Source organism: Aplysia californica, unplaced genomic scaffold (genome assembly GCF_000002075.1).
Source record: "Aplysia californica isolate F4 #8 unplaced genomic scaffold, AplCal3.0 scaffold00002, whole genome shotgun sequence".
Lineage (NCBI taxonomy): Eukaryota > Metazoa > Mollusca > Gastropoda > Aplysiida > Aplysiidae > Aplysia > Aplysia californica.
In genome coordinates, this window is record NW_004797272.1 from 1,730,106 (window position 1) to 1,755,840 (window position 25,735).

The 25,735-nt window shown below is 38.3% G+C and overlaps 1 protein-coding gene across 1 annotated transcript in view; it reads left to right on the forward strand.

The window, feature by feature from the left end:
* Positions 1-2,872: 2,872 nt before the first annotated feature.
* The window catches only part of LOC101856541 (ATP-dependent RNA helicase DDX42), a gene marked incomplete at its 5' end in the record, with an annotated part of 24,101 nt that continues 1,238 nt past the window's right edge, over positions 2,873-25,735 (forward strand). Inside the window, 20 exon segments of the mRNA XM_013089104.2 lie at positions 2,873-3,048; positions 4,015-4,147; positions 5,524-5,582; positions 6,032-6,179; positions 6,571-6,711; positions 8,739-8,858; positions 9,238-9,345; positions 11,343-11,411; positions 12,854-12,982; positions 15,076-15,175; positions 15,478-15,525; positions 16,111-16,208; positions 16,974-17,067; positions 18,893-18,973; positions 20,494-20,595; positions 21,222-21,323; positions 22,113-22,237; positions 23,136-23,237; positions 24,284-24,388; positions 25,452-25,729. Of these exon segments, the coding sequence (XP_012944558.2) occupies positions 2,873-3,048; positions 4,015-4,147; positions 5,524-5,582; positions 6,032-6,179; positions 6,571-6,711; positions 8,739-8,858; positions 9,238-9,345; positions 11,343-11,411; positions 12,854-12,982; positions 15,076-15,175; positions 15,478-15,525; positions 16,111-16,208; positions 16,974-17,067; positions 18,893-18,973; positions 20,494-20,595; positions 21,222-21,323; positions 22,113-22,237; positions 23,136-23,237; positions 24,284-24,388; positions 25,452-25,658 (2,247 nt within the window).

A 25,735-nucleotide genomic window follows, 5' to 3' on the forward strand; every position in this document is an offset into this window, starting at 1 on the left:
ACACCGATAGACAGTATTCCAAAATGAGGAAAAACAGGTCTTGTTTCACACCGGGTGAGAATAGCCTACGCTGGCAAGTCTCACCCGGGGTGAGAGGTAGATCGTATTTTTATTCTCACCCCGGGTGAGAATAGCCACTTCCATGCCCACAGGCCTACTACCTGCTCTGTCTTAGTTGATCTAAAAATCTAGATCTAGACCTAGAGATTTTTAATCAGTGTTTCCAATATTCCACCAGCTGAAATTAAATTTTTTTTCGTGTGACCTCATCTGCCGATCTGATGCCAGCCGCCTCATGCCTCATGTAAAAAAAAAGCAACTAGAGATCTAAGTCTAGATCTAGACTCTAGATAGATAGATCTAGAAATGTGTGTTGCATTGAAATCGTGCTGTAAAAATATTTAAGCTTAATTATATTATCTACCTCCTTCTGTTGATAGTTCTGATGGCCGAAATGGACAGCGTGTCTGCGTTAGAAGAAGTATTATATTTTGAGTGTGGGTTCGAATCCCGGTCCAGGAAGTTTTTTTGTGTTTTGTTTTGTTTTTTTCTTCTTCTCTCTCCTCCGCCGACTGACCAACAATTTTTTTCCCATATTGTATGTTTTGACTTCAAAGATTTCCACTCATGGTTTTGTGTAAAAACAAAGAAACATAGATCTCTATAGATCTAGATCTAGTCATAATTAAATTATAGATCTACTTTTATATTTTAATAGAAGTATAGATCTAGCCTACTTTTCCATTTAGGCCTGGTTAAAGTTATTACATTGATGCTCAACCCAGGGGAGAACCAACTGGATGACTAGATTTAGTGATCTAGGCTTATTTTTACCAACAGCCTCCAAAATTCGAATAATTGTACGAATAACTTTGGGCACTGGAGTACAAAAAGATCGTTTAAAACTTTGTATTTAAATCTAGACTAGATCTAGATCTAGATCCAGCCCCCAAAGAGTGGCACACAAACCTAAAGCAACCTCCCTTACTTTCGACACTTTCGTTGAAACAACAGTTACGGCGATATTTTGCTAAAAATAGTCCTTAAGACAGCTTTTTCTTCACCAATTGAGCAAAACAGCGTGAAGCTCTTCCCCCCGGAAGAGTTAACATTGGTTGTGGATGAAGGAGCCTGTAGCCTAGACTCTACGTTTTGTTAAACTCTGAAAGCTGTTGAGAGAAATGAGGCCCTCAAGGATGAAAGAAAATTTGCAGTTCAGTCTCGCCGTTTTTGTCCCTGTAATATAAAATGCGTAGTTTCTCATCCTTTGGGCACGTTAAATAATACAATGCCAATGGTTATATGATACAAAGAATCAAGAATTTGTGCTTAATTTAACGAAGTGACTATTTCTCCGAACGCTCAGGAAAATAAAGTTGAACCCTATTTCTCCGAACGGTTTCTGATCTCGACATTTTTTGGCTATTTGCGAGATTTAGGCGTCATCCTTTCATTCTGCCATTCTGCGAGGACTGGGAGGAAGCATTTTTTACACGGAATTCAATTTCTAGAGCTAGAGATTTAAAAATGTCGGAATATTTAGATACTTCAGTTATGGTTGGAACGTTCTCGGACTATACATCATTTGAAAATACATTCAAAAAGGGTACTTTGAGAAAACAAGACTGCTCATCCTTTGCAGTAACCTATTTTGCATTTAGTCACCCAGCAAAAACTAAAATCTTTCATGTAAAAAAACCCCCCGTTCACACCTTACACACACACACACACACACACACACACACACAACACACTCTCACACACACACACACACACACACACACACACACACACACACACACACACACACACACATGCACACTTACACACACACACACACACTCACACACACGGGCCACTCCATTCGCTTCAACAAATCTCGAGAACGGAAACCGTTCGGAGAAATAAAGTTTTAAGTTTATTTTCCCGAACGTTCGGAGAAATAGAGCCGACCTAATTTAAATAATAGTAGTAGAGTCAGATAGAGCATAATATAGCTTCGTCAGACACCAGTGTAGTAGTCAAATACCGGCGTGTAATACAGTCAGATACCAGTGTGGTAGAGTCAGATACCAGTGTAGTTGAGTGAGCCAGATAGTAGAGTCAGATACCAATGTAGTAGAGTGGGTCAGATATACTCATTAAAATTCTATAAATGGTGAAAACCACTTTAAACACACTATCATTGTGTCCAAGTCTTGATAACAAGCATTAAAAATCATGTTCTTAAGCTTCCAAAGAAACAAATGTGATAATAAAATTGAAAATGACCGAATGTCAAAATACTCCCCGAATCCAAGAGGAAAAAAAATGTGACTGAACACGTAAATAAATCTGTCGTCATTTTCACTCCCATAGAGCCTCTATTTGAAAAAACTGAAACAGTACATTCCTGGTGTCATCCAATGACAGGGCTTCCTGTAACAAGTTTCGGTTTATCTCTTGGGCAAGGCAGATAGGAGATATAAAGCTTCAAAGTCGACATACCTATTTTCGTCCTAATTTTGACTGAACCGGTAATTTTGCTCTAGTTTTGTTGGATATTTACGAGAGTTTGGCATCATCTTTCATTCTGCCATTCTGCAAGGACTGGGAAGGAGCTTTTTTTTGCTTCGAATTCAATTTCTAGATCTAGATTCTAGAACTAGAAATTTTTATTTTTCTGAATATTGAGATGGGTGAGATTGGCCTACTTCAATTGTAGTTGGGGCAACGTTCCCGGACTATACATTGTACTTCATTTGAAAATGCCTTCAAAAGGTACTGCGAGAAAACAAGACTGCTCGACTTTGGCAGTAACCTATTTTGCATTTAGTCACCCCTAAAGTAAAAACTAAATCACCAAAAAAAATTTGTTATTTTTATTTTGCAGAACATGTCCTACAACAATTCGGGCTATGGCTATGGCTCAGGAAGTGGTCAGTTTACACCTGCCTCTGGGTATGCAGCCATGCAAGGTGCTGGAGCCAGTAAGACTTTTGTCCCTGGCAGAACACTGAACTATCACGTTGGCAATGTTGGAAAGAGACGTGCACGAACAGAGGAAGAGTGAGTATTTGGTTGACTTTCATGGTAGATTCTAAAGCTTCTGCTTTTCCGCCAGCAAATGTGACTTGATTGTTTCTAACAGAAAGAAGAAAAGTCAGGCATATTTTGTTTGCTTTTAAAAGAATCACAATTTCCGAAATTGGGATGCCCAAATGAATTGAATTAGAATTTTGTTTGCCTACTTTTACTCTTTATCACTGGGTGCTACTATGTGTGAGGCAACATGGGTGAAATCAAGCACTTGTCAAAATAATGTATTCAAGGAAACCAGCTTTTTTCTGGCCATTGAGCATATTTTGTTTTTGAATTTTCTTTTTTAGCTCAACTCCTTTCTTATGTCCATTTAAAAACATATTTCTGTGTGTGGATTTTACTGAAAAAGTTTATCAAAAGCACAATAAAATGTAACATGCGGTTTCAAAGGGGAAGTCACCAAACTTTGGCAGCCATTTTCTCGCTAATTTTTCCTCTGACACCAGGTAACTCCCACCTCCTTCTATAGCAAATATCTTGGTTGGGTTGGTTTTTTTTGGCCAAATGCAAGACAAATGAACAAGCTTTAAAATGATAGTAATAGCTCCATAATGCCCTCAAATTGATGAGCACCTGATTCCACTGGGTTGTAACACATAATCTGCTCTTAATGTTGGTGTTACTATTGTCAGTTTAATTATTATCTATTTTTGTAACAATGGATGTGGCTATTATTATCGTGCCAGCTTGATGTAAATTAAAACTCAGTTTCTTTCTGTATCCTGCCCACAATTTCAACTTGCCTTTTATACTAAATGAAAATGAAAAGTGAAGCATTTGGGAAGTTGGAGGATGCCACCGATTCAATTTTTGTCACCATCTTGTGTTTTCCTTGAACTGCATGACTTCTGTCCTGTAGATCTGCTTGTCTTTTTATTCTAACAAAGCTCTTAATGTAGATTACCATATGTAATGTGTGTTTACTCTGATAAGGTACTTCAATGATGACGATGATGAAGAGGAACAGCCAAAAACAAAAGAGCCTTACCAGCCAGCGCCGGACAGCCCTGGGGCTGCCAGTGACGAGAGTGAAGATCCTTTGGATGCCTTCATGTCAGGCATAGAGGTAACAGTGACAAGTGTGATTATTTATTTTCCTTTCACATTTATGCAAATATTGTCAATTGCTCTTGGCTGTCTGCTGTAACTTCACTCACACAAAGACTTTATATGCTAGAAATATGTTTTTCATTGATAAGTTTAAAATGTGAATACAGTCAAACCTGCTGTAACGGAAACCTGTCTAGGACAGAAACCTGCCATTATGGAATCTCCTCCCTTTACTTTGATAGATTCTTTATAATACATCTGTTTAAAATGGAAATCTTCTTGGCACAGAAATAGACAAAAGAAATCCTTTCCTTTAAAAAAGCATGACCTGTTTAAGATGGAAAATGCTTTGCCCTCTCAACCCTGATTTGAAACCTCACCCACAAGTTTTGTTCCTCCTTCTCTGACCTTTACACTATGCCATCTGTTGATTAAGGGTGGTAGGGGTGTGATTTGGAGGTAACTGTTACCCCACCCATGTGAACCCTGTGGGGTTCAGATGGTCAGGATGGTGTTGGCGGTGGAATATCACTGCTGCTTGTGTTTCAACTGCTCAAGTGGCGATTCAGATCATAAACTTTCCTGTGGGGCCCGAGATGTTAAATTTGGCCTCTGTCTGCCACCTTGATCATAGGGCCAGTCGAGGAAAGTGTTCTATGAATCATTGTTACGTTGGTTGATTGTGCTTATTACATTATGAAGTATGGCTTAGAGTGGAAACCTAGGAGACTTTCAATCATTTATATTTTTATCGGGTCAGTGATTTTAATGAGATGCAAGCACTGATGGCAATAGATTAGTAAGACTGATACATGCTATTATCAGAGCGTCTAGAATAACACTTTAGAAGGGTGAAGTTTTGACTTCCTCTTGCTGATCTTACCCTTGATCTCACCGTGTACAGCTAGCCCTCTGGACTCTTTCCCCCTAAATTCCCTTTTCCAGACAGAAAATGTCCAACACAACATTTTTTCTTGCTCCTTGTGATTCCATCTTGGACAGGTTCAATTATAATACATAAAATTATGGAAATGTACAAAAAAATATATTTTCAGCTTTTTCTTGGTGGCTTTATCTTTTTCTATCCATTTGTTAAATTATTTTTTTAGCCTTTCTTTTTCTCATAGATCTTCATTTACTGAAGTCTTTTTGTCAGATCAACCTGTTGTGAAGTTGATTGGGATTTTTTGTATTGTGTGAAATTTATAAGTTGGTAAATAATTACTTTTTTTTTAGCGTAAAGCATGCTGGTATTTCATAGCAAGCTGTAAGGCATGAATCTTGTGCCAGATGATAATATTGACTGCTCACTAGAAAAATGGGCAGTTTGCTTTGATTACTTGATCATGTATGCGAGGCACATTTGCACTTTGTCAAAAAATATGTTTTCAGAAAGAGATTGTTGCAGACACAAAGGAACGCATTAGCACTGAAGAAGAAAAACTGAAGAAGTAAGTAGTTTTATGATGTAAAAATGCAATGATTTTATTTGAAAAGCGTCATATTTTAAATTAATTTGCTCTGTTGATGGTGTGATATTTGTTCTCAATTTTTCTTGTGGAGATGTGGTTTTTAATTCCCGTGTTTCTGACGAGTACATCTCTCTGTGTGAAGACTTGAGATGAATACTATCAGAATAAAAACTTTTAATTGCAAAATGTAACTCGATTTTGGTAAACTGTTACAGCATGAGGTACAGAGGTTTTGAGCACCCTGCGTTAGACAAGGAAAATATACATTTTTCTAGAAAATACCAGTTAACCATGAGTTTTATGTTCTTGCAAAGTGACTATACAATGAAAATTAATTCCCTTTTAGGCTCTTGTGTTGTGTACACACCTGTTTGAGAGTAACATAGACTCAGATTCCTTTTGCTGACTACCTGTTTTATTTTTTCCAGAGGAACCAGAGATGACATTGACAAAGAAGATGTACAAGAATCTTACTTTCGGTACATGGAAGAGAACCCTACTGCTGGCCTGATTAATGATGAAGAGGAGTTGGTGGATTATGACTGTGATGGAAATCCTATTATTGAAAGGAAGAAGGTATTCAGTTTCATTGTGGATGGTTTAAATTTTTAGTCTAAGACGATGAAATAAAAGCTTGAAGAGACTACACTGAAAATTGACTTCTAGGGTACATTTTGAACTCTAAAGCATATTGAAAAGGAAAACATTGTAATGACTTGTGGGACGTAATGTCATGAATACACAAAGTTATTCAAATTTTGTTTGCTTATAATATGAAGATTATATCTGAATCTATTGAAGATACTACTTGTATTTGAGTCTCTTTAAATGTTTGTTAGAGCATATTTGACTTCAGTATTTTTATATTTTTGTGTTCAAGTCTAAATGAGTAAATGTTTATCTGGTTAGGTCATCATGCTATTTTGACTCCTCTTTCTTTATTCTCCAAACTGTGTTATATTTCAAGGTCATTGATCCGCTGCCAGCCATTGATCACTCAGAGATAGATTATCAACCATTTGAGAGGAACTTCTACACTCCCCACGAGGAAATAGATGCTCTCACCAGTCAGCAAGTCCATGAACTGAGACTGAAATTAGGTATCAAGGTAAATGATGGAATGTATTTCTTGTCTGTTTAAAGACCTTATAGTTTTAATAATAATAATAACAATTGCATTTATATAGCACACAATCATGCTCTACAGCATGCTCTATATGTTTTACAACTATTATTACCCCAGCAGACCCTCAAAGGACACTTGGATACATTTTTAGCTTCACGAGAAGAGAAGAAAATTAATGTGAAGTGCCTTTCCGAAGGACACAACATTAGGCCCCTAATGGAATCAGACTCAAGATCTTACGGTTGCAAGTCCTAGAACCTAACCACAAGGCCACCGACATATACAGTCGAACCTGTGTAAGACGGAATCGCAAGGGAGCCCGAAAAAAATTCCGTCTTAGACAGGGGAACTTAAGGGGAGATGGAAGGAGGCCCAGTGGGATCAAGGATCGCTTGTCCGATCGGCAAGCAGTGGTCAAAACTTCACACCTCTCAACTACTATCCTGTCTGATAATAATAATAATAATAATAATTGCATTTATATAGCGTATATCCATGCTCAAGAGGATGCTCTATGCGCTTTACAACGATTATTACCTCAGCAGACCCTCTGAGAACACTCGGAAACATTCTTGGCTTCCGCAGAAGCATACAGTGCAAGCTGTGGATTTCACGTGCTCAAACACTATCAAACTGACAAAATTGTTCACTGTCTATAGCCGGGTACCCATTTCCACCTGGGTGAAGTGAGGAAAATTTGTGCAAAGTGGCTTTCCCAAGGACACAACGTCGGGCCCCTGACGGGATTCGAACCCACGACCTTATGGTTGCGAGTCCGAGAGCCTAACCACTAGGCCACCGACACTACATAATGACATGCGTCACTTTTACTTGTCCAATTATCACCAGTGCTTGCCTTTAATAGGACCACTGCTTGACCTATTAGAAACAGAAATGTTTGAACATCTTCCTTTGCTTCCACCCTTAACCCCATCCATCGGTGTAACAAGCTCAGTCAACCAATGCCACCCCTCACTGCCATCATGTAACAACGATTGGAGGAACTCTTTTTTCGGCTGGAGTACGATCAGGACGGCAGGCATTGGTCAAAGTAATTTCATACCTCTGGCTTCCGGCTACCCCAGGACAGTTTCTGTAGTGGCTCGCTACTTGAGCCCTCTCTCGGGTAGTCATGAGATTTCACACCCACACTACCCTGACCATCTGCTTCGCTCAGGGCTCACATGATGGGGGTAACATCTTCCCCCAAATTGCACTCCTACTCCCTGTCCTCACCTAGAGGCATGGCTATGGCGTTAAGTTTAGAGTAACAGCCGGCAGAACAAAACTTGCGAGTTTTGTTCCAAATCAGGGCTGAGCGGGCAAAGCATTTTCCGTCTTAGACAGGTGAAACCCTCGGAAGGGAGCAGATTTTTCCTTCTGTTTCCGCTTTGGACAGGTTTCCGTTTTATACTGGTAATTAAAGAGGAATATATCAAGGGGGGAGCGGGGAGATCCCGCGAAGACAGGTTTCCGTTTTATACTGGTAATTAAAGAGGAATATATCAAGGGGGGAGCGGGGAGATCCCGCGAAGACAGGTTTCCGTTTTATACTGGTAATTAAAGAGGAATATATCAAGGGGGGAGCGGGGAGATCCCGCGAAGACAGGTTTCCGTTTTATACAGGTTTTCATTAAGGCAGTTGAGTCTGGTTAAGTTCTATATCTCTGGTCATTTGTTTACAAGTCACCAAAATCTCGTAAATGGATGCTTGAAACAGATTTTATACCTACCCAAAATGGTTTGACTTTTGTCATTATTGAACAACTGTTTCAGAAAGTGAATTAAAAAAAAAAACAGTAGAAAGGGAAGGAACTCTGACAAGATGGCGAATGAGTAAATGACATCTGTGGTGTTACAGTTGCTATATATATTCGCCTAACCATCCATACCAATAACTAAAAAACCTAGAAAAAAATTATAAAGGTATTTTTGTAATGACACTGATGAATTATGATAGAAAAGCTTTACAATGTAGTTGTAAATTATCAAGTTCTTCTGTTTTTCAGGTTTCAGGTCTCTCTCCTCCAAAGCCAGTGAGCAGTTTTGGTCACTTTGGATTTGATGAAGCATTGATGGGATCTGTTCGGAAATCTGAATACTCGAAGCCCACTCCTATTCAAGCTCAGGTATTAATTTTCACGCATGTTTTTTGCTCCTACAGCATAACTTTTAGCTCATTACAAATTTTATGTCTACAGTGTTAGAAACTCTTTGCTTCTTGATCAAGGCAATTCAACATTGAAAATTGTGTCGATTGCTGTATGATGATATGCACTTAATTATAATACATGAAAGGCATTAGTGGATGCCCTTGTTATTAATTTTACCCTTCCAGTACATCTGTTCTTGCTGCCTTTTTGTGTGATTTTTCTTGATTTTTATGGAAGAGACTTAGAGACTTGATATATACTAATTAATTTGCTCTCATTAATTTCTTTTTATATTGCTGCAGCTTGTGCAACATTTTAACCTTTTATCCCCCCCTTTCTTTTCTTTGTGTTTTAGGGTGTTCCTATTGCTTTGAGTGGAAGAGACATGATTGGAATTGCCAAAACTGGTAGTGGAAAAACTGCTGCATTTTTGTGGCCTTTGCTGATTCATATCATGGACCAGGTGAGGGACTTCTTGCACATTTTTAGATGACATTATTATTACAGTAGTCTCTGCCTAAGGTCACTCTGCTTGAGAACAAGGAAAATACAGAATCTAAGGAGAAGCGGATCTTGGCTGAATTATCCGGAGGAAGAATCCACAGGGATTTATCGTCGGGCCCACAATTGGTAACATGATCTCCCCTTACTTTGAAGTTAACCTAAGCATCCCCTTATAGCGAACCAGGATCATAAGCAGTGGGATCTAAGGCATAGACTACAGTACACCTCCTGGGACGGTGCTACTGACTGAAGTGTCTTTAGGCCATTCCCAAAGGGGGGGGACATTAACATCTTGAATTCTTATGCACAGTAGAATTGTACATGTAAATTGGCTGGTTCATCAATGTCCCACTCAAAACTGTGCCTGAACTGCAACAGGGAACTGCTGCTTTTTCTTTCCTAATCCTTACTATCGTCATTTTTCCTCTACATTTTTTGTGTGTTTGTCACACTCTTGTGACCCGCTATTTCCAGGGTGCGTTGATAGTCGAAGCAGACTTTGTGCTGTTGAAGCTAGAGAGGTGAGCAGAGTAAGTCTGATTTCCTGTAAGGACTTCTCTGTTGACATCCACCTCTTGGCGCTCATATAACCATATGCAGTTGTGAGAGCTGTAGAATACTCTATTATTTTTTAAGGGACATGGGCCAGTGCTTTAGGGAAGCAGTTAAGTGAACTGTAGGCACTTTTGATATTACTAAGGAATGTCCATTATATCATTTGTAATACGACGTTTTGGAATCAGGCACTCGTCAATTTTTGGGTATATGGAGTTATTGGTAAATCCAAAAACTTGTTCATTTGTCTTGCATTTGGTTTAAAAAATATCAATCTATATTGAATAGAAGTCAAAATATTTGCAATGGAAGGAGGTCAGGGTTGCCTGGTTTTACAGGTTTGTAACTTTCATAGCCTGAGAGTCCTAACTTTGGAAACTGAAAATGTACATATTCTTTGCCTTTAATCTATGTTTTTCTGTAAAATCCATACAAAAATGTGTTTTTTAATAAACATAAAAGGTGATTAGCCAAAAAAAGAAAATTAGAAAAAAATTGCCCATCGGCCCCCCCAGAAATGCTGATTTCTTTGATTTCATCATTTTGACGTACACCTGATTTCACTACGATACCTCACATTTCATAATGTTGCAGCCATTCAACATTGTGGTATGTCAAAATTTTGAAAAAATAAAATCATGTATGTTGTAGTTTCACAAGGCGCACTGATTAGGAGCATTCCTCTTTTATGATAGTCATGAATTAAGAGGAATTAGCCAAGTAATAAAGGTTTTTTGCTTACCCTGAAAACCTTGTATTTTGACATATTACAATGTTCAATGAATGGTGGCGATGATGTGGTCGATTTTAAGCACAAGGGGGCTATCCCGAAAAGTGCTGTTTTGAGAAAAGTGAAGGTAAAGTTTTTGGGCTCTTTAAGTTCAGTCTCTTTAAAAGACAAGTAGAGTTTTCTCTATAACCAAACAAATATACAACCAATGAAACCAAAGTTCTTCTATAGGTAGGGCAATGCCTACTTTTGGTGTAGGTCAAGATTTCTGGAAATCCCCCGAAATTTGGATTAGCCCGCTTGTCCTTAGAAGCTATGTCCCTTGTGTGGACATGTGTTTTTCCCAGCCCCATGTCCTCCCAGGTTTATTCTCTGAAAACATCAACTGTGGACATTTAAGGATATATTGCCACTTTTGAAAGAGTTATCATCACATTTCCATAATGTACACGTTCCGCAAAATGTCCTCAATCAAAATTGTGCATATCTCATTGTGCAAGTTTAGTCAGATGTGAAGGATTTTCTTGTGCTGCCATACTTATGGTCTTAAACAGATATTATGTTTGGAACAGTTTTGAATATCACAATAAAGGTTTTGTATTTCAGTACATTTCAACAGTCTGAGTGTATTGATCTTAATATATGTACTTGTATATTTATTTTTTAAACAGCGCGAGTTGCAAAAGGGAGAAGGACCAATTGGACTAATCTTGGCTCCTACAAGGGAGTTGTCTCAGCAGGTAAAGCTGGAAATGTGGAGTTTTTCTTTTACTCCCACAAATATTGTGGTATTAGAGCTTTGGCCATTCCCCAAGGGAGGACATTTCTTGTTCTAATGCACAGTAGCATTGTAAATGGGCTGATCCAACAATGTCATGCTCATAACTGCCTGAATTACAACAGGGAACTGCTGCTTTTTCTTTCCTAATCCTATTGTCATTTTCCTCTACTTCTTTTGTATGTTTGTCACACTCTTGTGACCAGCTATTTCTGGGGTGTCTTGAAAGTCGAAACAGGCTTTGTGCTGTTGAAGCTAGAGAGGTGAGCAGAGTAAGTCTGATTCCCTGTAAGGACTTCTCTGTTGACATCCACCTCTTGGCACTCATATAACCATATGCAGTTGCGAGCGCCATAAAACCTCTACTAAAACAAAACTAACAAAGAGCTGTTATTAAGGGGGGCACTCCGAAAGTCCCGATTGGGCTCAAAACTATAGATTTTAAGTTGTATAAATTTTTAGCTTTTTTAACCTCTCTTACAACTATTTCATCGCATAAGAACCCCCTAAAGCCTTATTTTTTCCCATACCGGGCATGTTTGTCACCACCATTTCCTCATAGAGTCTTTTATTTTTCTTTATCGCCCGCTTTCTCGAAACATGGTTTTTCTATATACTTTAAAAAAATAATCCACCTTTTTTCATCCAATCTGCATAAAATTTTCACAAAATGAATTAAAGATGTACTACAAATATTTTTGTGATGAATTTTTGATATATGGAATTTTTTTGGGGAGTGTGGATTTTCAGGGTATTTTGCAAACGTGAATACTACCCCAAGGAAAAAAATCATAAAAATTTTTCTAGTACGTTTAGGAAAAATTCATCACACAGAATTGTAGATCTATTGTTTGCCAAGGTGCAGGCAAAAAAAAAATTTTTTTCCATGAAAAACAAGTGCGGTATTAATTACGTAAGACATGTCAACAACATTCAATATGTCCGCCGTATCCTTGGTGACAAATTTTGTCTCAAATTTGATTGTGTGGATTTTAAGACTCCCTACTATGCTCGTTATATGTGTGAAATTTGGTAACATTTGATCCACTAATGAGCGAGATAGCCTTCAGCTGCCCCCCCTCCTCTTAATGAGGAAACTTGATCTTGTGGTGAGAAAGACCGTGGGACTGATTGGGACTCAATAAAGGGTGGAGAAAGATGTTTCAAAATATTATGTTATGTATACTCTCAACTTTTTTCACTTTCCAACTAAACTGTCTGTTTCAAGTAAAAGATTTTATTGTTGGAGACATCTTTATTAATTAGTTTTAAAAAATCTTAATATTCACCAAGAGTAGCCTACATCAGATTTAAAAAAAAAAGATTTGCCCAGCATATTGAACATGAGAGTAATATCGTGTTGGTTTAAGTGTGCTTTCAGTGAATGATAATAATACTTTTCAGATCTACCATGAAGCCAAGCGTTTTGGTAAAGTGTACAACATCAATGTTGTCTGTGCCTATGGTGGTGGCAGCATGTGGGAGCAGTCGAAAGCCTGCCAGGAAGGAGCTGAAATTGTTGTGGCCACCCCTGTAAGTTTATAAAATGTTGATGAAAGTACAGTCAAACTTGTTCTAATGAACACCTGATCAAGACAATAACCTGTACAAATGACCACTTCCCACTTACCCCTTTGCCTATGTTTCTGTTTTATAATGATACTGTTCAAAAAGACCAAATGTCTCTAATGAACGCTTCACTCCTTGACACTGGGTAGTCATCTTAGACCGGCCCCTTTGGGTGCACCCAAAATAGTGGGTGAAGTACCTCTTATGTTCAGCAATTTCATGCTCTTAAAACATGTTTTGGGTTTAAATATGTGTGTGTGCCTTAAGAAAGGTACAAAAAGTCCCACAGAGAATTTTGAGCTACAGGCTGATAATGACAAAAAATCACTTTTTTGACCAAAAAGTGTTTCCATAAAAAAATGATAGTTCCACCTATTTTTTAACAATGTGTTAAAAGGTTGTTTTTTTCATTGATTTGACTTCTAAATATTTTATATTGAATAATTTTGAGACTAGGGTATTTTTTTAAAGATATAACGAAAACTGCTTTTAGAAGGTGTTAAAATCTATTCTTGAAGCATGTTTTCTCTTCCCTACTATGTTTTACCATTGAATTCTAATCATGATATTGATGTCAACTGAATGCCTAATTGGAAATGAATTCTCCTTGAAAAAAATACATAAAAAACAATTGAATCTTTTTTTTTCCAAGTTTTTAAGTGTCCTAAACTTAAAAGCTAAATTTTCTCAAAATTAGATCTTTATACCCTACCTCACAAAATGTGCGATATCCCCAAAACTACCTGAGATATTTCAAAAATTTAGAAACCACTGTATTCAACATTGAATTTTCTATAAGGTGCAACCGTTAACTCAAAATGGTCAAAATCCAACTTTTTGGACCTTTCTTTAGGCACACACACATGAGAGGATGTACTAAATGCTTCAGAGTTCAGACTTATGGTAAATGAAATTATAGTTGAACTTGTCTAAATCTAGTAGTTAGGCTACATGACTCTTAATCATGAGGTTCATGGGGGTTGAGCCTTAGCCCGGCCCTAGTATAATTTGTTCTAGGGAAAGGCACTTTACGTGAATTTATCTCATTTCACCCAGGTGTGAATGGGTACCCAGTCGTAGACAGGGAAAGATTTTGTCTGTATGTTTTTGCTTTAGCACATGTAAAATGGCAGCTTCCCCTGCATGATTCTCAGGAAATAGAGACTGTTTCAAAATGCTATTAGATCTGCTGGGGTGATAATTTATATTGTAAGTGACATAGAGCTTTCTGTTGAGTGGGAATTTGTGCAGTACAAATACGAGGTGATTCAAAATGAATTACCCGCTTTTATGATACTGTACATTGCTTCAGTTCTCATGCATCGTTATGGAATGAGTTAGTGACCATTTGAAAGAGCTGTTAGTTATCTAACTTTTGAATAAAAAAGAATGAACCAATGTTATTGTTTACTGCTTCAGTTCTCAAGCGTGAGTCTGTGATCATATGAGAGAGGAGGGATGGATTGTTTGGGAAGTGGCTCAAGACGGAGCTGTCTGTGCTTAGCCTGTCAGATTCTCAGACCTCATGGTGTATAACTTGTTTCTTCTGGGAATATTTAAAAGATTGCGGTTATGTTCCATCGTTACCCATTGACTTCAATTACCTTAAACATTGAATAAGAACAACGATCGACTCAGTGTGCCTTGATATGCTGAAACGCGTCTGGGATGAATTTTTTTTTCACGGTGCTGTTGCCCGTGCCGTGCCGGTGGTGGTAGCCACATTGAACACTTGTAAGACAGGAAATAAAAGTTGATTGTGAGTACAATGCTTGTGGCTTAGCTTGAGTTTTCTGTCGCTTTTCCTAATTTAAATATTGCAAAATGAAAGTGGTTCGTTCTTTTTCAATGAAACTTTTCTTTAATGAATGCACTGAAAAAGATTATCTGTGTTAACTTTGTTTGATTTGGAAGGATTTAAGGTTTTCCCAGAATGTAATAGGATAATGAAGCAGTAATTGTACACAGCAGGTCCCCACAATGTCAGTTGTCACCTGTTTTACCCATGTTATAATGACTTGAGATCTTTTATGTTTTGGTTCGGTTTTTGCTTTCAGGGACGACTCATCGATTTGGTAAAGAAAAAAGTGATTGATCTGCAGCGGGTGACCTATCTGGTATATGATGAGGCTGACCGAATGTTTGACATGGGTTTTGGTATGTGCTCTGGACGTTAAAATATAAAAAAAAACCTGTCCCTTGTAAATGTCTTTGTTGCAAGAAAAACTGTTGTCTACCATTTGTGGTATCGATAGCTTAGTAGTTAGATTACTTGACCTGCTTTTGTAAAATTGTGGTTTCAGGGGTTTGAGCCTTAGGCATTGCACATGTATTTTTCCTTTTATAGTTTTGGTACTCAAGTATAATACAATAGATGTAATTTTGAACATTCTGTATTAAAAGATTTTTCAATTTGTAGGAGAAAAAGAAAGTGATATGAATGATTTCTTTTCCCTCAGAACCCCAAGTCCGTTCCATAGCCAACCATGTGAGACCTGACAGACAGAGTGAGTGTTATTATCATTACTGGGGTGTTTTGCACTTTTGAGCTCTGTTCAATTTGTCTGTTGGTGAACATTGAATATTAAGAATGTTAAGTTGGTGAACATTGAATGTTAATCGTCTTGAAAGGATCATTGATAGGTTTTTGAGGTGTTTGGTGTGATATCCCCTTCTACTTATTTTTAAATTTTTTTTAATTTATTTTTTTTGGTGAGTCATGTACCTATTCCTGTGCAAATTACACCATCTGATTAGAAAAATGAAGTGTGCTTGATTTGTTCCGGGCTTACGTTTGTTTTTGTATTTGTCTCCTTTTAAAGATCAATAGGTTATTCAACGGTAGAGTAAAGAATTATCTGTCCTGTTTTCAAGTTATGACAATTTGATAATATAAGTGTCAGTCGTATCTGTTTAACTATGTTTCTGCACAATAGGTTTTGACCCAGCCGGTCAGTATAGTGGGATGGTATTTTACATATTGAGATGGCTCAGGTCTAAGTTCAGTGGTTTGAAAGGTTTGGTGTAGTATTGTTTGGTGTGGTTGTCCCTGATCAGTGTCATTAACTCTGTCTATTGTTCTTTTTTCCCAGCTCTTCTCTTCAGTGCTACCTTCCGTAAGAGAGTGGAGAAGCTTGCGAGGGACATTCTGGCAGACCCCGTGCGTGTGGTGCAGGGAGAAGTTGGAGAGGTATGCCATTGTCACACTCTTGGAAAAAAAATTGGATGGGGGGGGGGGGGAATGCTGTAACCTAGTGCGGGTTATTGGTGGGTGTGTTTTTTTGGTATTGTCTGCTATTTTTTTTCCACTTTTCTTCAATGTTACAAATGCTGTAATTTGTTCCCTAGAAAATATGGCTGTTTTCATTCTGACTTGCTGTATACGCTAACTCAAAATTAGATCACAAATATTTTTTGTAGTTTTTTTTGTTGATCTTGCGTTAGGTAGTTTTTTGTTAAGTAAATTTTGAAGCCTCCATAGTCTCCCTCAATGTGTTTTCTTCAGTTCATGTGTGTCTGTGAGAATCCTTACTCCTGTGGTTGGTTCTGCTCATGTAAAGCTTATTTATCTTAATGTCTTCTTATCTGTGCTGGGATGCTGTATCCTGCTCAATCAGTTTGGGTTTTGTCTGGAATGGCAGGGTCAAAGCTGTCTGAGTGGGTGGTTGGCGGGTGCTCTGGTTTGGTTTGCTTCTTTTTCCTATCAAACATCTGTCGTCCTTATCTCACATCCTTCTTCTTTATGTTTGTTACTCTCTTGTAACACCTCTAATCCTCTGGCGCTCTTATGACCTTATGCAGTTGCGAGCGCCGTAAAACCTTTACTAAAACTAAAACTAAAAGCTGTCTGTGTTCTAAATGGTCTTAAATAGTACAGTTTGAGGATTTTGAAAGTTTGGATAGATTGCCATCAGTTATGTCATCATGTACAGAGAGAACTGCTGTCTTCCTCCAGGCTAATGAAGATGTGACACAAGTTGTGGAGGTTCTCCCCCTTGGACCAGCCAAGTGGACCTGGCTCATGCAACGGCTCGTCGGCTTCACTTCTGGTCAGTTGCTGTTCTTCCAACTGTTGATTGGACCTCTTCGCAAATTACAGTACATTCTGTTGAATTGAGGTTAATATTACTCGGGGGGGGGGGGGGGGGGGGGGACTGGACGGGGATGGGACCAAAAACTAAATCAAATCCAGGTGGTCTTAAAATTTACCTGAAATGGACAATTTACTTATGATGAAAGTTTTAAAGTATAGGAAAAAAAATATCGGAGTGGCTAGCGCTTTGCTACACTAACGAATTCGGTCGATTAGCCTGACTCTACTGGCCCGTGGTGATCTCTGTGCATGTTCCGGGCGAACGAATTCGGTCTCTCTCTCTCTCTCTCTCTCTCTCTCTCTCTCTCTCTCTCTCTCTCTCTCTCTCTCTCTCTAACTCTCTCACTCTCTTTCTCTCTTTATCTCTCCCTCTCTCTTTCTCTCTGTCTCTCTCTTTCTGTCTCTCTCTTTCTCTCTCTCTCTCTCTCTCTCTCTCTCTCTCTCTCTCTCTCTCTCTCTCTCTCTTACTCGTATCACGGGCCGTCACACGCTAAGGCAAAGTGTGGCTTGAGATATTGACTTAACTCTATGTACCTTGATTTAATCGCCCTGTTGTGCAATAAAAAGAAAACGATAACTGAAAATTTTTTGGGATGTTGAAAAATTAATGATAAATGAAAATATTGTAGCGAAATGTCAGAAGTCAAGTAAAAGATTAGCGCATGACTGTAGCAGAATGGGAAATATGTGTGTGTGCTTTGTGAAAGGTACCAATGTTGCATTTTGAAGAATCCCGTTTTTTGCATTTTCATGTACAGAAATCATGTCTGAACAATCTGCTTTTTGAATATTTTTTTTAGATATGGATGATTTTGTAACGCAGGGTACGGAAACAAAGTTTTGAGAAAAATGGCTTTAAAGTTTCCCCTTTGTTTCTGCTTCAAATAGATAGATCTGCGCTTTGAGACGACCTGACAACACATTTGCTACTCTCAAATCGTCTTTAAAAAGCAGCTAAGATGAAAGAACAGTTTCAAAGAGTTTATATTACATCTTCAAAAGAAATTCATCACCACCTTGAGCAAGAATTTTCAAGAAATTGGATCAAGATTTGCGCTGGGCAGAAAAAGGCGGTACAAGTTTGCTCTCCAAAAAAAACGAAAGGGTGTGAATGCCCAAAGTTTTACTTTGTTTACATATTCTAGATATTCGTGCACACTACCTGCCTCTAGAGAGTAGAGAGAATGACCTAAATTTTGGTATGCAATGTGATTTGGTCTTCTTTATGAATGGACAAGAGAAACCATCCTCAGTGTTTACTCGGAAAACCAATTTTCTCATGCATTTTAGGGGATTATGCGATATGTCTCGTGTTAAAGAACGTCTTTAAAAATGTATTTTAATGTAAAAGAAACTCAAGTCCTTGTAAAAATTGATATATTAATGGCTAAAGAATCCATTTTTAATGGAACTTAGTTTTTGTCAAAAATTCTTTTTTTAATCCTTGAAGCCTGATATCTCTGAACAAATGCGTGCGTCTTTTGGTACCTTTCACCAGGCATGCTCACATATATTCGTTGAGTGGATGATAGTTCTGAAAACTGTAGAGAAGAGAACTGAAATCATTTGCTTAGGTGTCTTAGAAATATGTTCCTGTTCAAAGAAGTTAAATGTAAGAATTTGTAAAATTACATTTGCATTTTGATTGGGAGGACTTCTTTTTCAGAGGGTTTTTTTAATATTGACTTTCCTTCATAAGTTTTCGGGACAGGCTATTATATTTCCTTTGGAAATACTATTTCTTTTCATCACCATTTATAACATTTTACATGTATCCGCAGAGGGCAGTGTTCTCATATTTGTCACAAGAAAGTCAAACTCTGAGGAACTTGCTACCAATTTGAAGGCCAGAGATTTTGAATGTGAGTTATTGGAAACTTGTCTCTTTTTCGTCTTTTAGTCTGAGCTTACTTTTGGATTATCTATTCTCAGGTGCCGATTTGTTTGAGTTGCAAGTAATGGTTTATTGTCATTACAAGCTTCATGGGTTATTATTTTATAATGAAAAAATTATTATTTTTTTAACTTTCTCTTTGTCTGTCTTTAGTATTGTCTAACAATGCCAATTGGGCTTCCACGTCTAACAATGCCAATTGGGCTTCCACACGTGGCGAAATTTTGGTCCTCATTTGCGGGTGAATTTTTGGACCGGGTCAGAACGTAAGTGCCTAACTTTCTCGAGCTCCTTCTGTGCTATTTCTGGACTGATGTGAATGAAACTTGGCAACCAATCAGAAAATAGGGCACACTAATGATATGTTGACGTTGAAGTTCGTACACATATATTGACCTATGCTTTTGGTGTCGGAAACACTATAAGGAGCTTGATATTCGACGTCGAGAATGTAAGAGATCTATCTTTCCTCTATAGTGTGCTCGAATTTGAAAGTTCTATGTGCAGTAGTTGTTTAGAATTTATCATAATGTACCACTACCCCCCTGTCCAAAAGCGGCTTCGCACGAAGACGGGCCGTTTTCCCCTCACTCCCTTGGCAAATGTATGTGACCTACAAATCCCCGCATGACTATTCTGAGCCCATTCATTGGTCATTTGAAATAGGGCAATGGCGGGCGCGCGCATTCGGTTGTTTTTTTCTCTGTTCCCCTGTAACATCATAATGGGGATATACCGAGGCGAGCTTATCAACGGGAAAAAAGAGTTTTCAATTGAAGGACATGCTAGTTTGAATTAAATTATATTTTATGGTTGGCATGGTCAAAAGTCACCAAAGACACCTTTGCCATTATTTAGTCACGCTGCCAACATATTCTTAAAGATCCCATGTTGTGATACGATGCTGTAAATAAAATGCTCTCATCCTGACACCCCTTTTTCATGAAATCGTAATATGTACACCAAAATTTTAATTATAACAGAATAACTACGAAATAGTTAGTAAATCTGACCAAGAAATAATATCTCCACCCAAAAACACATTGGGTAGCCAAGTTTCTTTCTAACTCTCCAATTAATTACTGAGATATTGCTTTTGGGAGCATTTTCCTATATTTGGATCATCCATATTTTGCCGACGTTTACAACCCGAAACTGTTTTATTTATGAACCGATTCTTAAAATTCAAAAAGCATAATTCTTAGAATTGAAAATTCTTTCTTAGGTACCAAATAGAAAAGGGCTAAAGCAAAAAATTAAATTTTCCTTGGCATTGCTGTATTGTTGATCATGAAGTAAGATCTGGGGCAGAGATTTCACCCCTGTTACGAAGTATTCCACTGTTCATATGGATAAGGCTACACCATCCTGAATGCAACATATTTCTACCTCGATGCATCTGTCATTTTCCAAACGTTTGGAGAGCTTATTTTCTGTTGATGTTCTTCTATGAAACTGTCTAAATCAAATCCTTTTTTGCCTTCTCAGTGGGACTGTTGCATGGTGACATGAGTCAGGCAGAGAGAAACGATATCATCAGCGCATTCAAGAGGAAAGACTTTGGTGTGTTAGTGGCTACAGATGTCGCTGGTGGGTTGATCTTGCTGATTTTAAACAAACTTTTTCCTCAGGCCATTTGACCCTATGTCATGTTGGGATATAGGGTATGGTGGGGAGAAATTGTGAGGAAAGAGTTACTTCCTAAACATGATTTTTTAAAGAAGAAAACGGAATGTACTAGAGATTCACTTTGTGAGAACGACCTGTTGCAGTTTGCTGAAATGAGGACGGGAAAACTAATTTGTGTGAAATTGTTCAGGGGGATGGGGAATTTTTAAATATTCAGTGTTCTTTAAACTGGCTAGTATGTTTTATGAAAAAAGAATGAATTGTGGTTGCCTACATTTTGTTTTTCACTTGAAAAAAAAAAAGCTTTATGATTAATAGAAGAACAGGACATTTTTGGGTAGCTTAAAGGATCATATTAGTGTGCCTCTACTTACTGCTGAGTAATGAAAGTGCAAATGGTTAAAGCACATTTTCTTGTTGAATTACCTTAGTAACACTTGTTACTAGCAAATAACCCACAGATTTCGAAATGTCGTGGACAGAAATTTGTTTTGGAAAGGTTTATGTGGCTTAATTTCTTGTTTTGTCATCTTTATTTTCTGATTTTGATCTTTCTTGGCTTTTCTGGTATCCTTACTTTCTCTCAGCCCGTGGTCTGGATATTCCACACATAAAAACTGTTGTGAATTATGATGTGGCAAGGGACATCGACACTCACACACACAGAGTTGGAAGAACTGGCCGCGCAGGTAATTAAAACTTATGTAGTGTTTTAGAGTGCTACTGTTGGCTTTTAACAGTCTACCCCTGTAAAATACATTCCGTGTTTTAATTTTTTTTTTAAAGAAGTTTTAATAAGTGACGTTTCTTTTCAGTACACACTGTGGTATTTGTTAGTGTCCGTATAGTGTCACTTGAATAAGGAACACTTTGTGAGCTTTAAAAGTAGGCAAAGATTACTTAGTACCTCGCGTGCAGTTTATGACTGACATTAGGCAGTGAAAACCCCATGCACAGGTGCTAGAAAAATGCTGACAAGAAAAAAGAAAGAGAAAACTGCTAAATCTAGCGTGTTTTACCATGCCATTGTCAACTTTTGTTTCAAATTTGTAAATAAAAGTTTGTCCTAGTTCTACAGCATTAATTCATATTTGAGATCCACTAATTGGATTAAAATGACTTTATAACATCTTATGAGGGATGAAAATGGACAAGCGAATAGCAAAAAATTGATACTGTCGGGCAAGAGTGTAATTTGCATTGTAAAATGGCTTAAAATATGCGTGAAAATTTTATCTATAAATGCTTGTTTCTTTTTTAAAATTTCATTAAGATATTTTGGTCAGATTTTTGCATCATTCTTTATTTGTAAAGCAAAATCTAAAAAAAAACCCAACCCTTGTCCTTTTAATTTACCACACTTTTGAATTTTTGGTTTGGACTAATTAACTAATAGTAATATACTCCTACTTTTTACTGTAATTTGACATTAGATTTTTAAAAATTGACAATCAAGTTAACCGTAATATTATTCACAGGCACGAAGGGGCATGCCTACACACTGATCACAGAGAAAGACAAGGAGTTTGCTCCTCACCTAGTGCGGAATCTGGAGGGAGCTAACCAACATGTGCCTCCGTCTCTGCTGGATCTGGCCCAAAAAGTGAGTCAGTTTGGTTTGTCTCTGCAAAATTTTTTCAATGCTGAAATGATTATCCTCACTAAATGAGAAACATTTTGGTAATTCCAGATATATATTATTATGGTGTACACGCACCTGACAGACTAGAATATTGGCATTATGTTGCAGCTGAGTTTGTTATTCCTTCTTGTCTTGTAAGTAAGGTGCCCAAGTCACAAGAAGAGACTTTAAGACCAGACAATATTGTTTGTCTACTCTCGTAACCTGTCAAGTTGTCCTGGTTTTGAGAAGAATAGGGCTAATGTGGGGCAAGCATGTCATAAGAGGTGACTGAATGACCAAAATGGAGACAACCGACCCTCTGGGTTGGGGGCTTGGACGGAGGGCTAGCAACCCTACCCCTTGAAACAAATCTGTCACTACAGAAGCGTCAAGTAAAAGAAACAACCAGTCACTAATCTTGGAAGAAGGCAGTGCCCCTAGTGGAGATAATATATACAAAAACTTAGATGGAACCCACAGGTGTAAAGAAGGAGAGGAAAGCTGAATCCTCTTGAGAGCGAGATCAGGAGGCAGATCTCAGGCATATGACAGAAGGTGGAGAAGATTGCCCTGAGCAGAGACAGGTGGAGAGCTCTTCTTTGTGGCCTTGTACCCAATACCAAGGTGAAAGAGGCACGCACTCCTGTCTTTCTCTCATCTTGTGGATGTTCCACTACAAAACTTTGACCATAGCCTGATTGTCTTTGTCTGGGGAAGTTTGTGTACCATGTGTCGGCAATACTATTGAAAGACTTGCAAATGGGGAACTGGAGTGTGTCAGTAGATACTCAATTCGTGAGTAATTTTTGTACTCTGTCACTTATTTATAAATATAGCATTTCATCAGTTATGTGCTCTGTTTCTTCTCTTGTTGCAGTGTCCTTGGTTCAAGAAGAACAGATATAAGAGTGGCAAAGGCAAGTCCATTGCTGGACGGGGTCTGGGTTTCAAGGAGAGACCTGGTTTGGGTGCTGAAACGGTAAGGTTTTGCTTGTGAGAAATACAGTAAAAACATATAGTCCAATACTTTTTTCTGATGACAAAGTTGTTGTTTTTTGTTGCGATGTGTCATAAGGTATTTTATTTGATGATTTACTAATTACTGTTTTTAGGGGTCTGTTTACGGAGGGTCAGTTTGTTTTTAATGCCATCAACACCAATTGTGTGGTTGAGACTGTTTTAGGCAAAAAGTACCTGCTTTGTGGGTTCTTTACTACCTTTATAGAGATACACTGTACAGCAAAGACTAAATTGAAAACATTAGAGATGAGTCAGTTTTCCTGCTAGCTATGTGTACCCTCTGTTCAAATTGTCTGTGTGAGAGCGAATGGTTGGAGGGTGTCATGGTAGGTCCTTCTTCTTTTCTTTCCCTTTGTGGTTTCTGTCTGTCTGTATTGAATTTTCCCTGTGCTAAATGACTGTTATCATGTTGATTTGCTTCTCTTTACTCAAACTAAACTATTGTGAGAGTAGCCTGCTTTCTCTGCTACAGAAACAGGCTTGCACAGCCCCCGCCCCCTCAAAACATCAGCATCCTATGCTAGAATACTAAACAAATAAATAATGCCACTGTGATGTCATTGACGGTAATGGGTATGATGGTTCTACAAGGATTCTCATTTTTTTTACCAGCCTTATTTGGTCCAGAGATTTGCAAGTTTTGTCTTTTCAGTTCCCTTTGCCTGTTGTTTACATACAGTTCCCTGGCAGTGGTTCTGTGGTGTGATCATCTCTATTTTTTCCCACGTTCGTAGTACTACGAGCTTCCTTATAATTTGTTTTACTGGCATTTGTGGTGTAACAGTTAGGTGTTTCGCCATCACATGCAGAAGACCCGAGTTCAGGAATTCAGTTCCCTTGAGGGGGAGAATTGTTATAGAGTATATCAGTCTTTCTGCTGAAAGAGTTGGCCCATGACAGGCAGGGTTGAAGTTCTACTCCTATATGATTTCAGTTGTGTTGATGGTGTAATAAAACACCTTACTTTTGAAAAAGAAAGTTTCTATTTATTCTTTGTTTCTACAGAGCACTCGTGTACAAGACAGTATGAGCCTGAGCAGTTTCAAAGCAGCCCCGAAATCATCAGCTTTCCAGTCAGACAGACTTTCAGCAATGAAAACTGCTTTTCATGTAAGTTGTTTTTGGGATGCTGATTCTTGTGGGATTTTTTTTTTGATCAGGTCAGTATGGTATGGGATTTACTGCAGCCATTATGATTTGTAAGATTCTGGACCGTGGTGTTATAAATTGGTTTGAAACCCCTGTTCTGAGCCTTAGTTGTCATGTGAGTTTACACAGCTCTGAGCCCTTCTCAGCTGCAAACTTCTCAGCACAGTTGTTGACATCACTTTTTATCTGGAAATGGGTCCAAGTTTTGCGCAGAAGCATTGAGTTTCCTCTCATGGTAGCATCCTCGGCTCAATGCTTGTTCTTCTGAGGCTTTCATAGTTTTGACATTGTACCAGAATCACTCTGATGAAACTGGTGGTATTGTAATTAATTATTTTTCACATTTGGACACAATTTTCATCTTTGGTTGAAACACTGCTGACTGTTGTTAATTGTCAGTCTCCATGTCTCAGTATGATGCTATCTGGCTTTAGCAGCAATTGTTCCAATGGGAATAGTTTCCAGAGTGGGAGCAATATGTTAAAAGAGACATACTGATGGCCTTAGGCACAGGCCATCAAACCCTGGTTTTTCATGTGATGCCTTCATGATTTAATTGGTGATGAAGCATCATTTTACACCATTTCTATTTGTCCCCCAACCCTCAGACCGATAATGTTGAACAGTCATGTGGTCGAGGGATCCCTGATCCGTTGCCAGTTTTGAGAAAATCAAATTTTTTTTTTTTCTTTTCTTGCAAAAGGTATACCTTCTGACTTTATGCCCAAGGCCATCAATATGATCGTCAGCCACAACACAATGCCTAAGACAAACTTTGTGATTTTGAGAAAACTTAAACACATTGTTTACCTGTGTCAATTTTATGACTTGAGCAGAAGTGAATATTTAGTAAACGAAAGAAAAACCCAACTATCTTGAATACAAAACAAGTAATAGGCATTTTGGCAGTATCTGTACCTAGAGACATGGAAAGATGACTAAAACAATAATGTAATGATCATGATGATATAACGATGTTCTTGTAGTCTCTGATGTTTCTCCCTCTTGCCCCCTCCCTCCTCAGACCCAGTTCCGGTCCAGCTTTGTGTCAGCCGTGGAGCAGGACAAGTCTGCCAGTGAGGAGAACTACGCGGCGGCGGGCGGCACCTCCCAGCTCAACGCCTCCCTCCAACCCCAGATGGTCCAGCCCTCAGGGGTGGGCGGGGCCTCACGAGTGGGGCTGGGCAGTGAGGGGCCAGCCAAGAAGAAAAAGCGGAGTCGATGGGACTGAGGATGGATTTTTATTCTGCGAAAGTTGTTCATTTATATTTGGGTTTTTTTATTGCTCATGTTCCCCCCCCCCCCCCC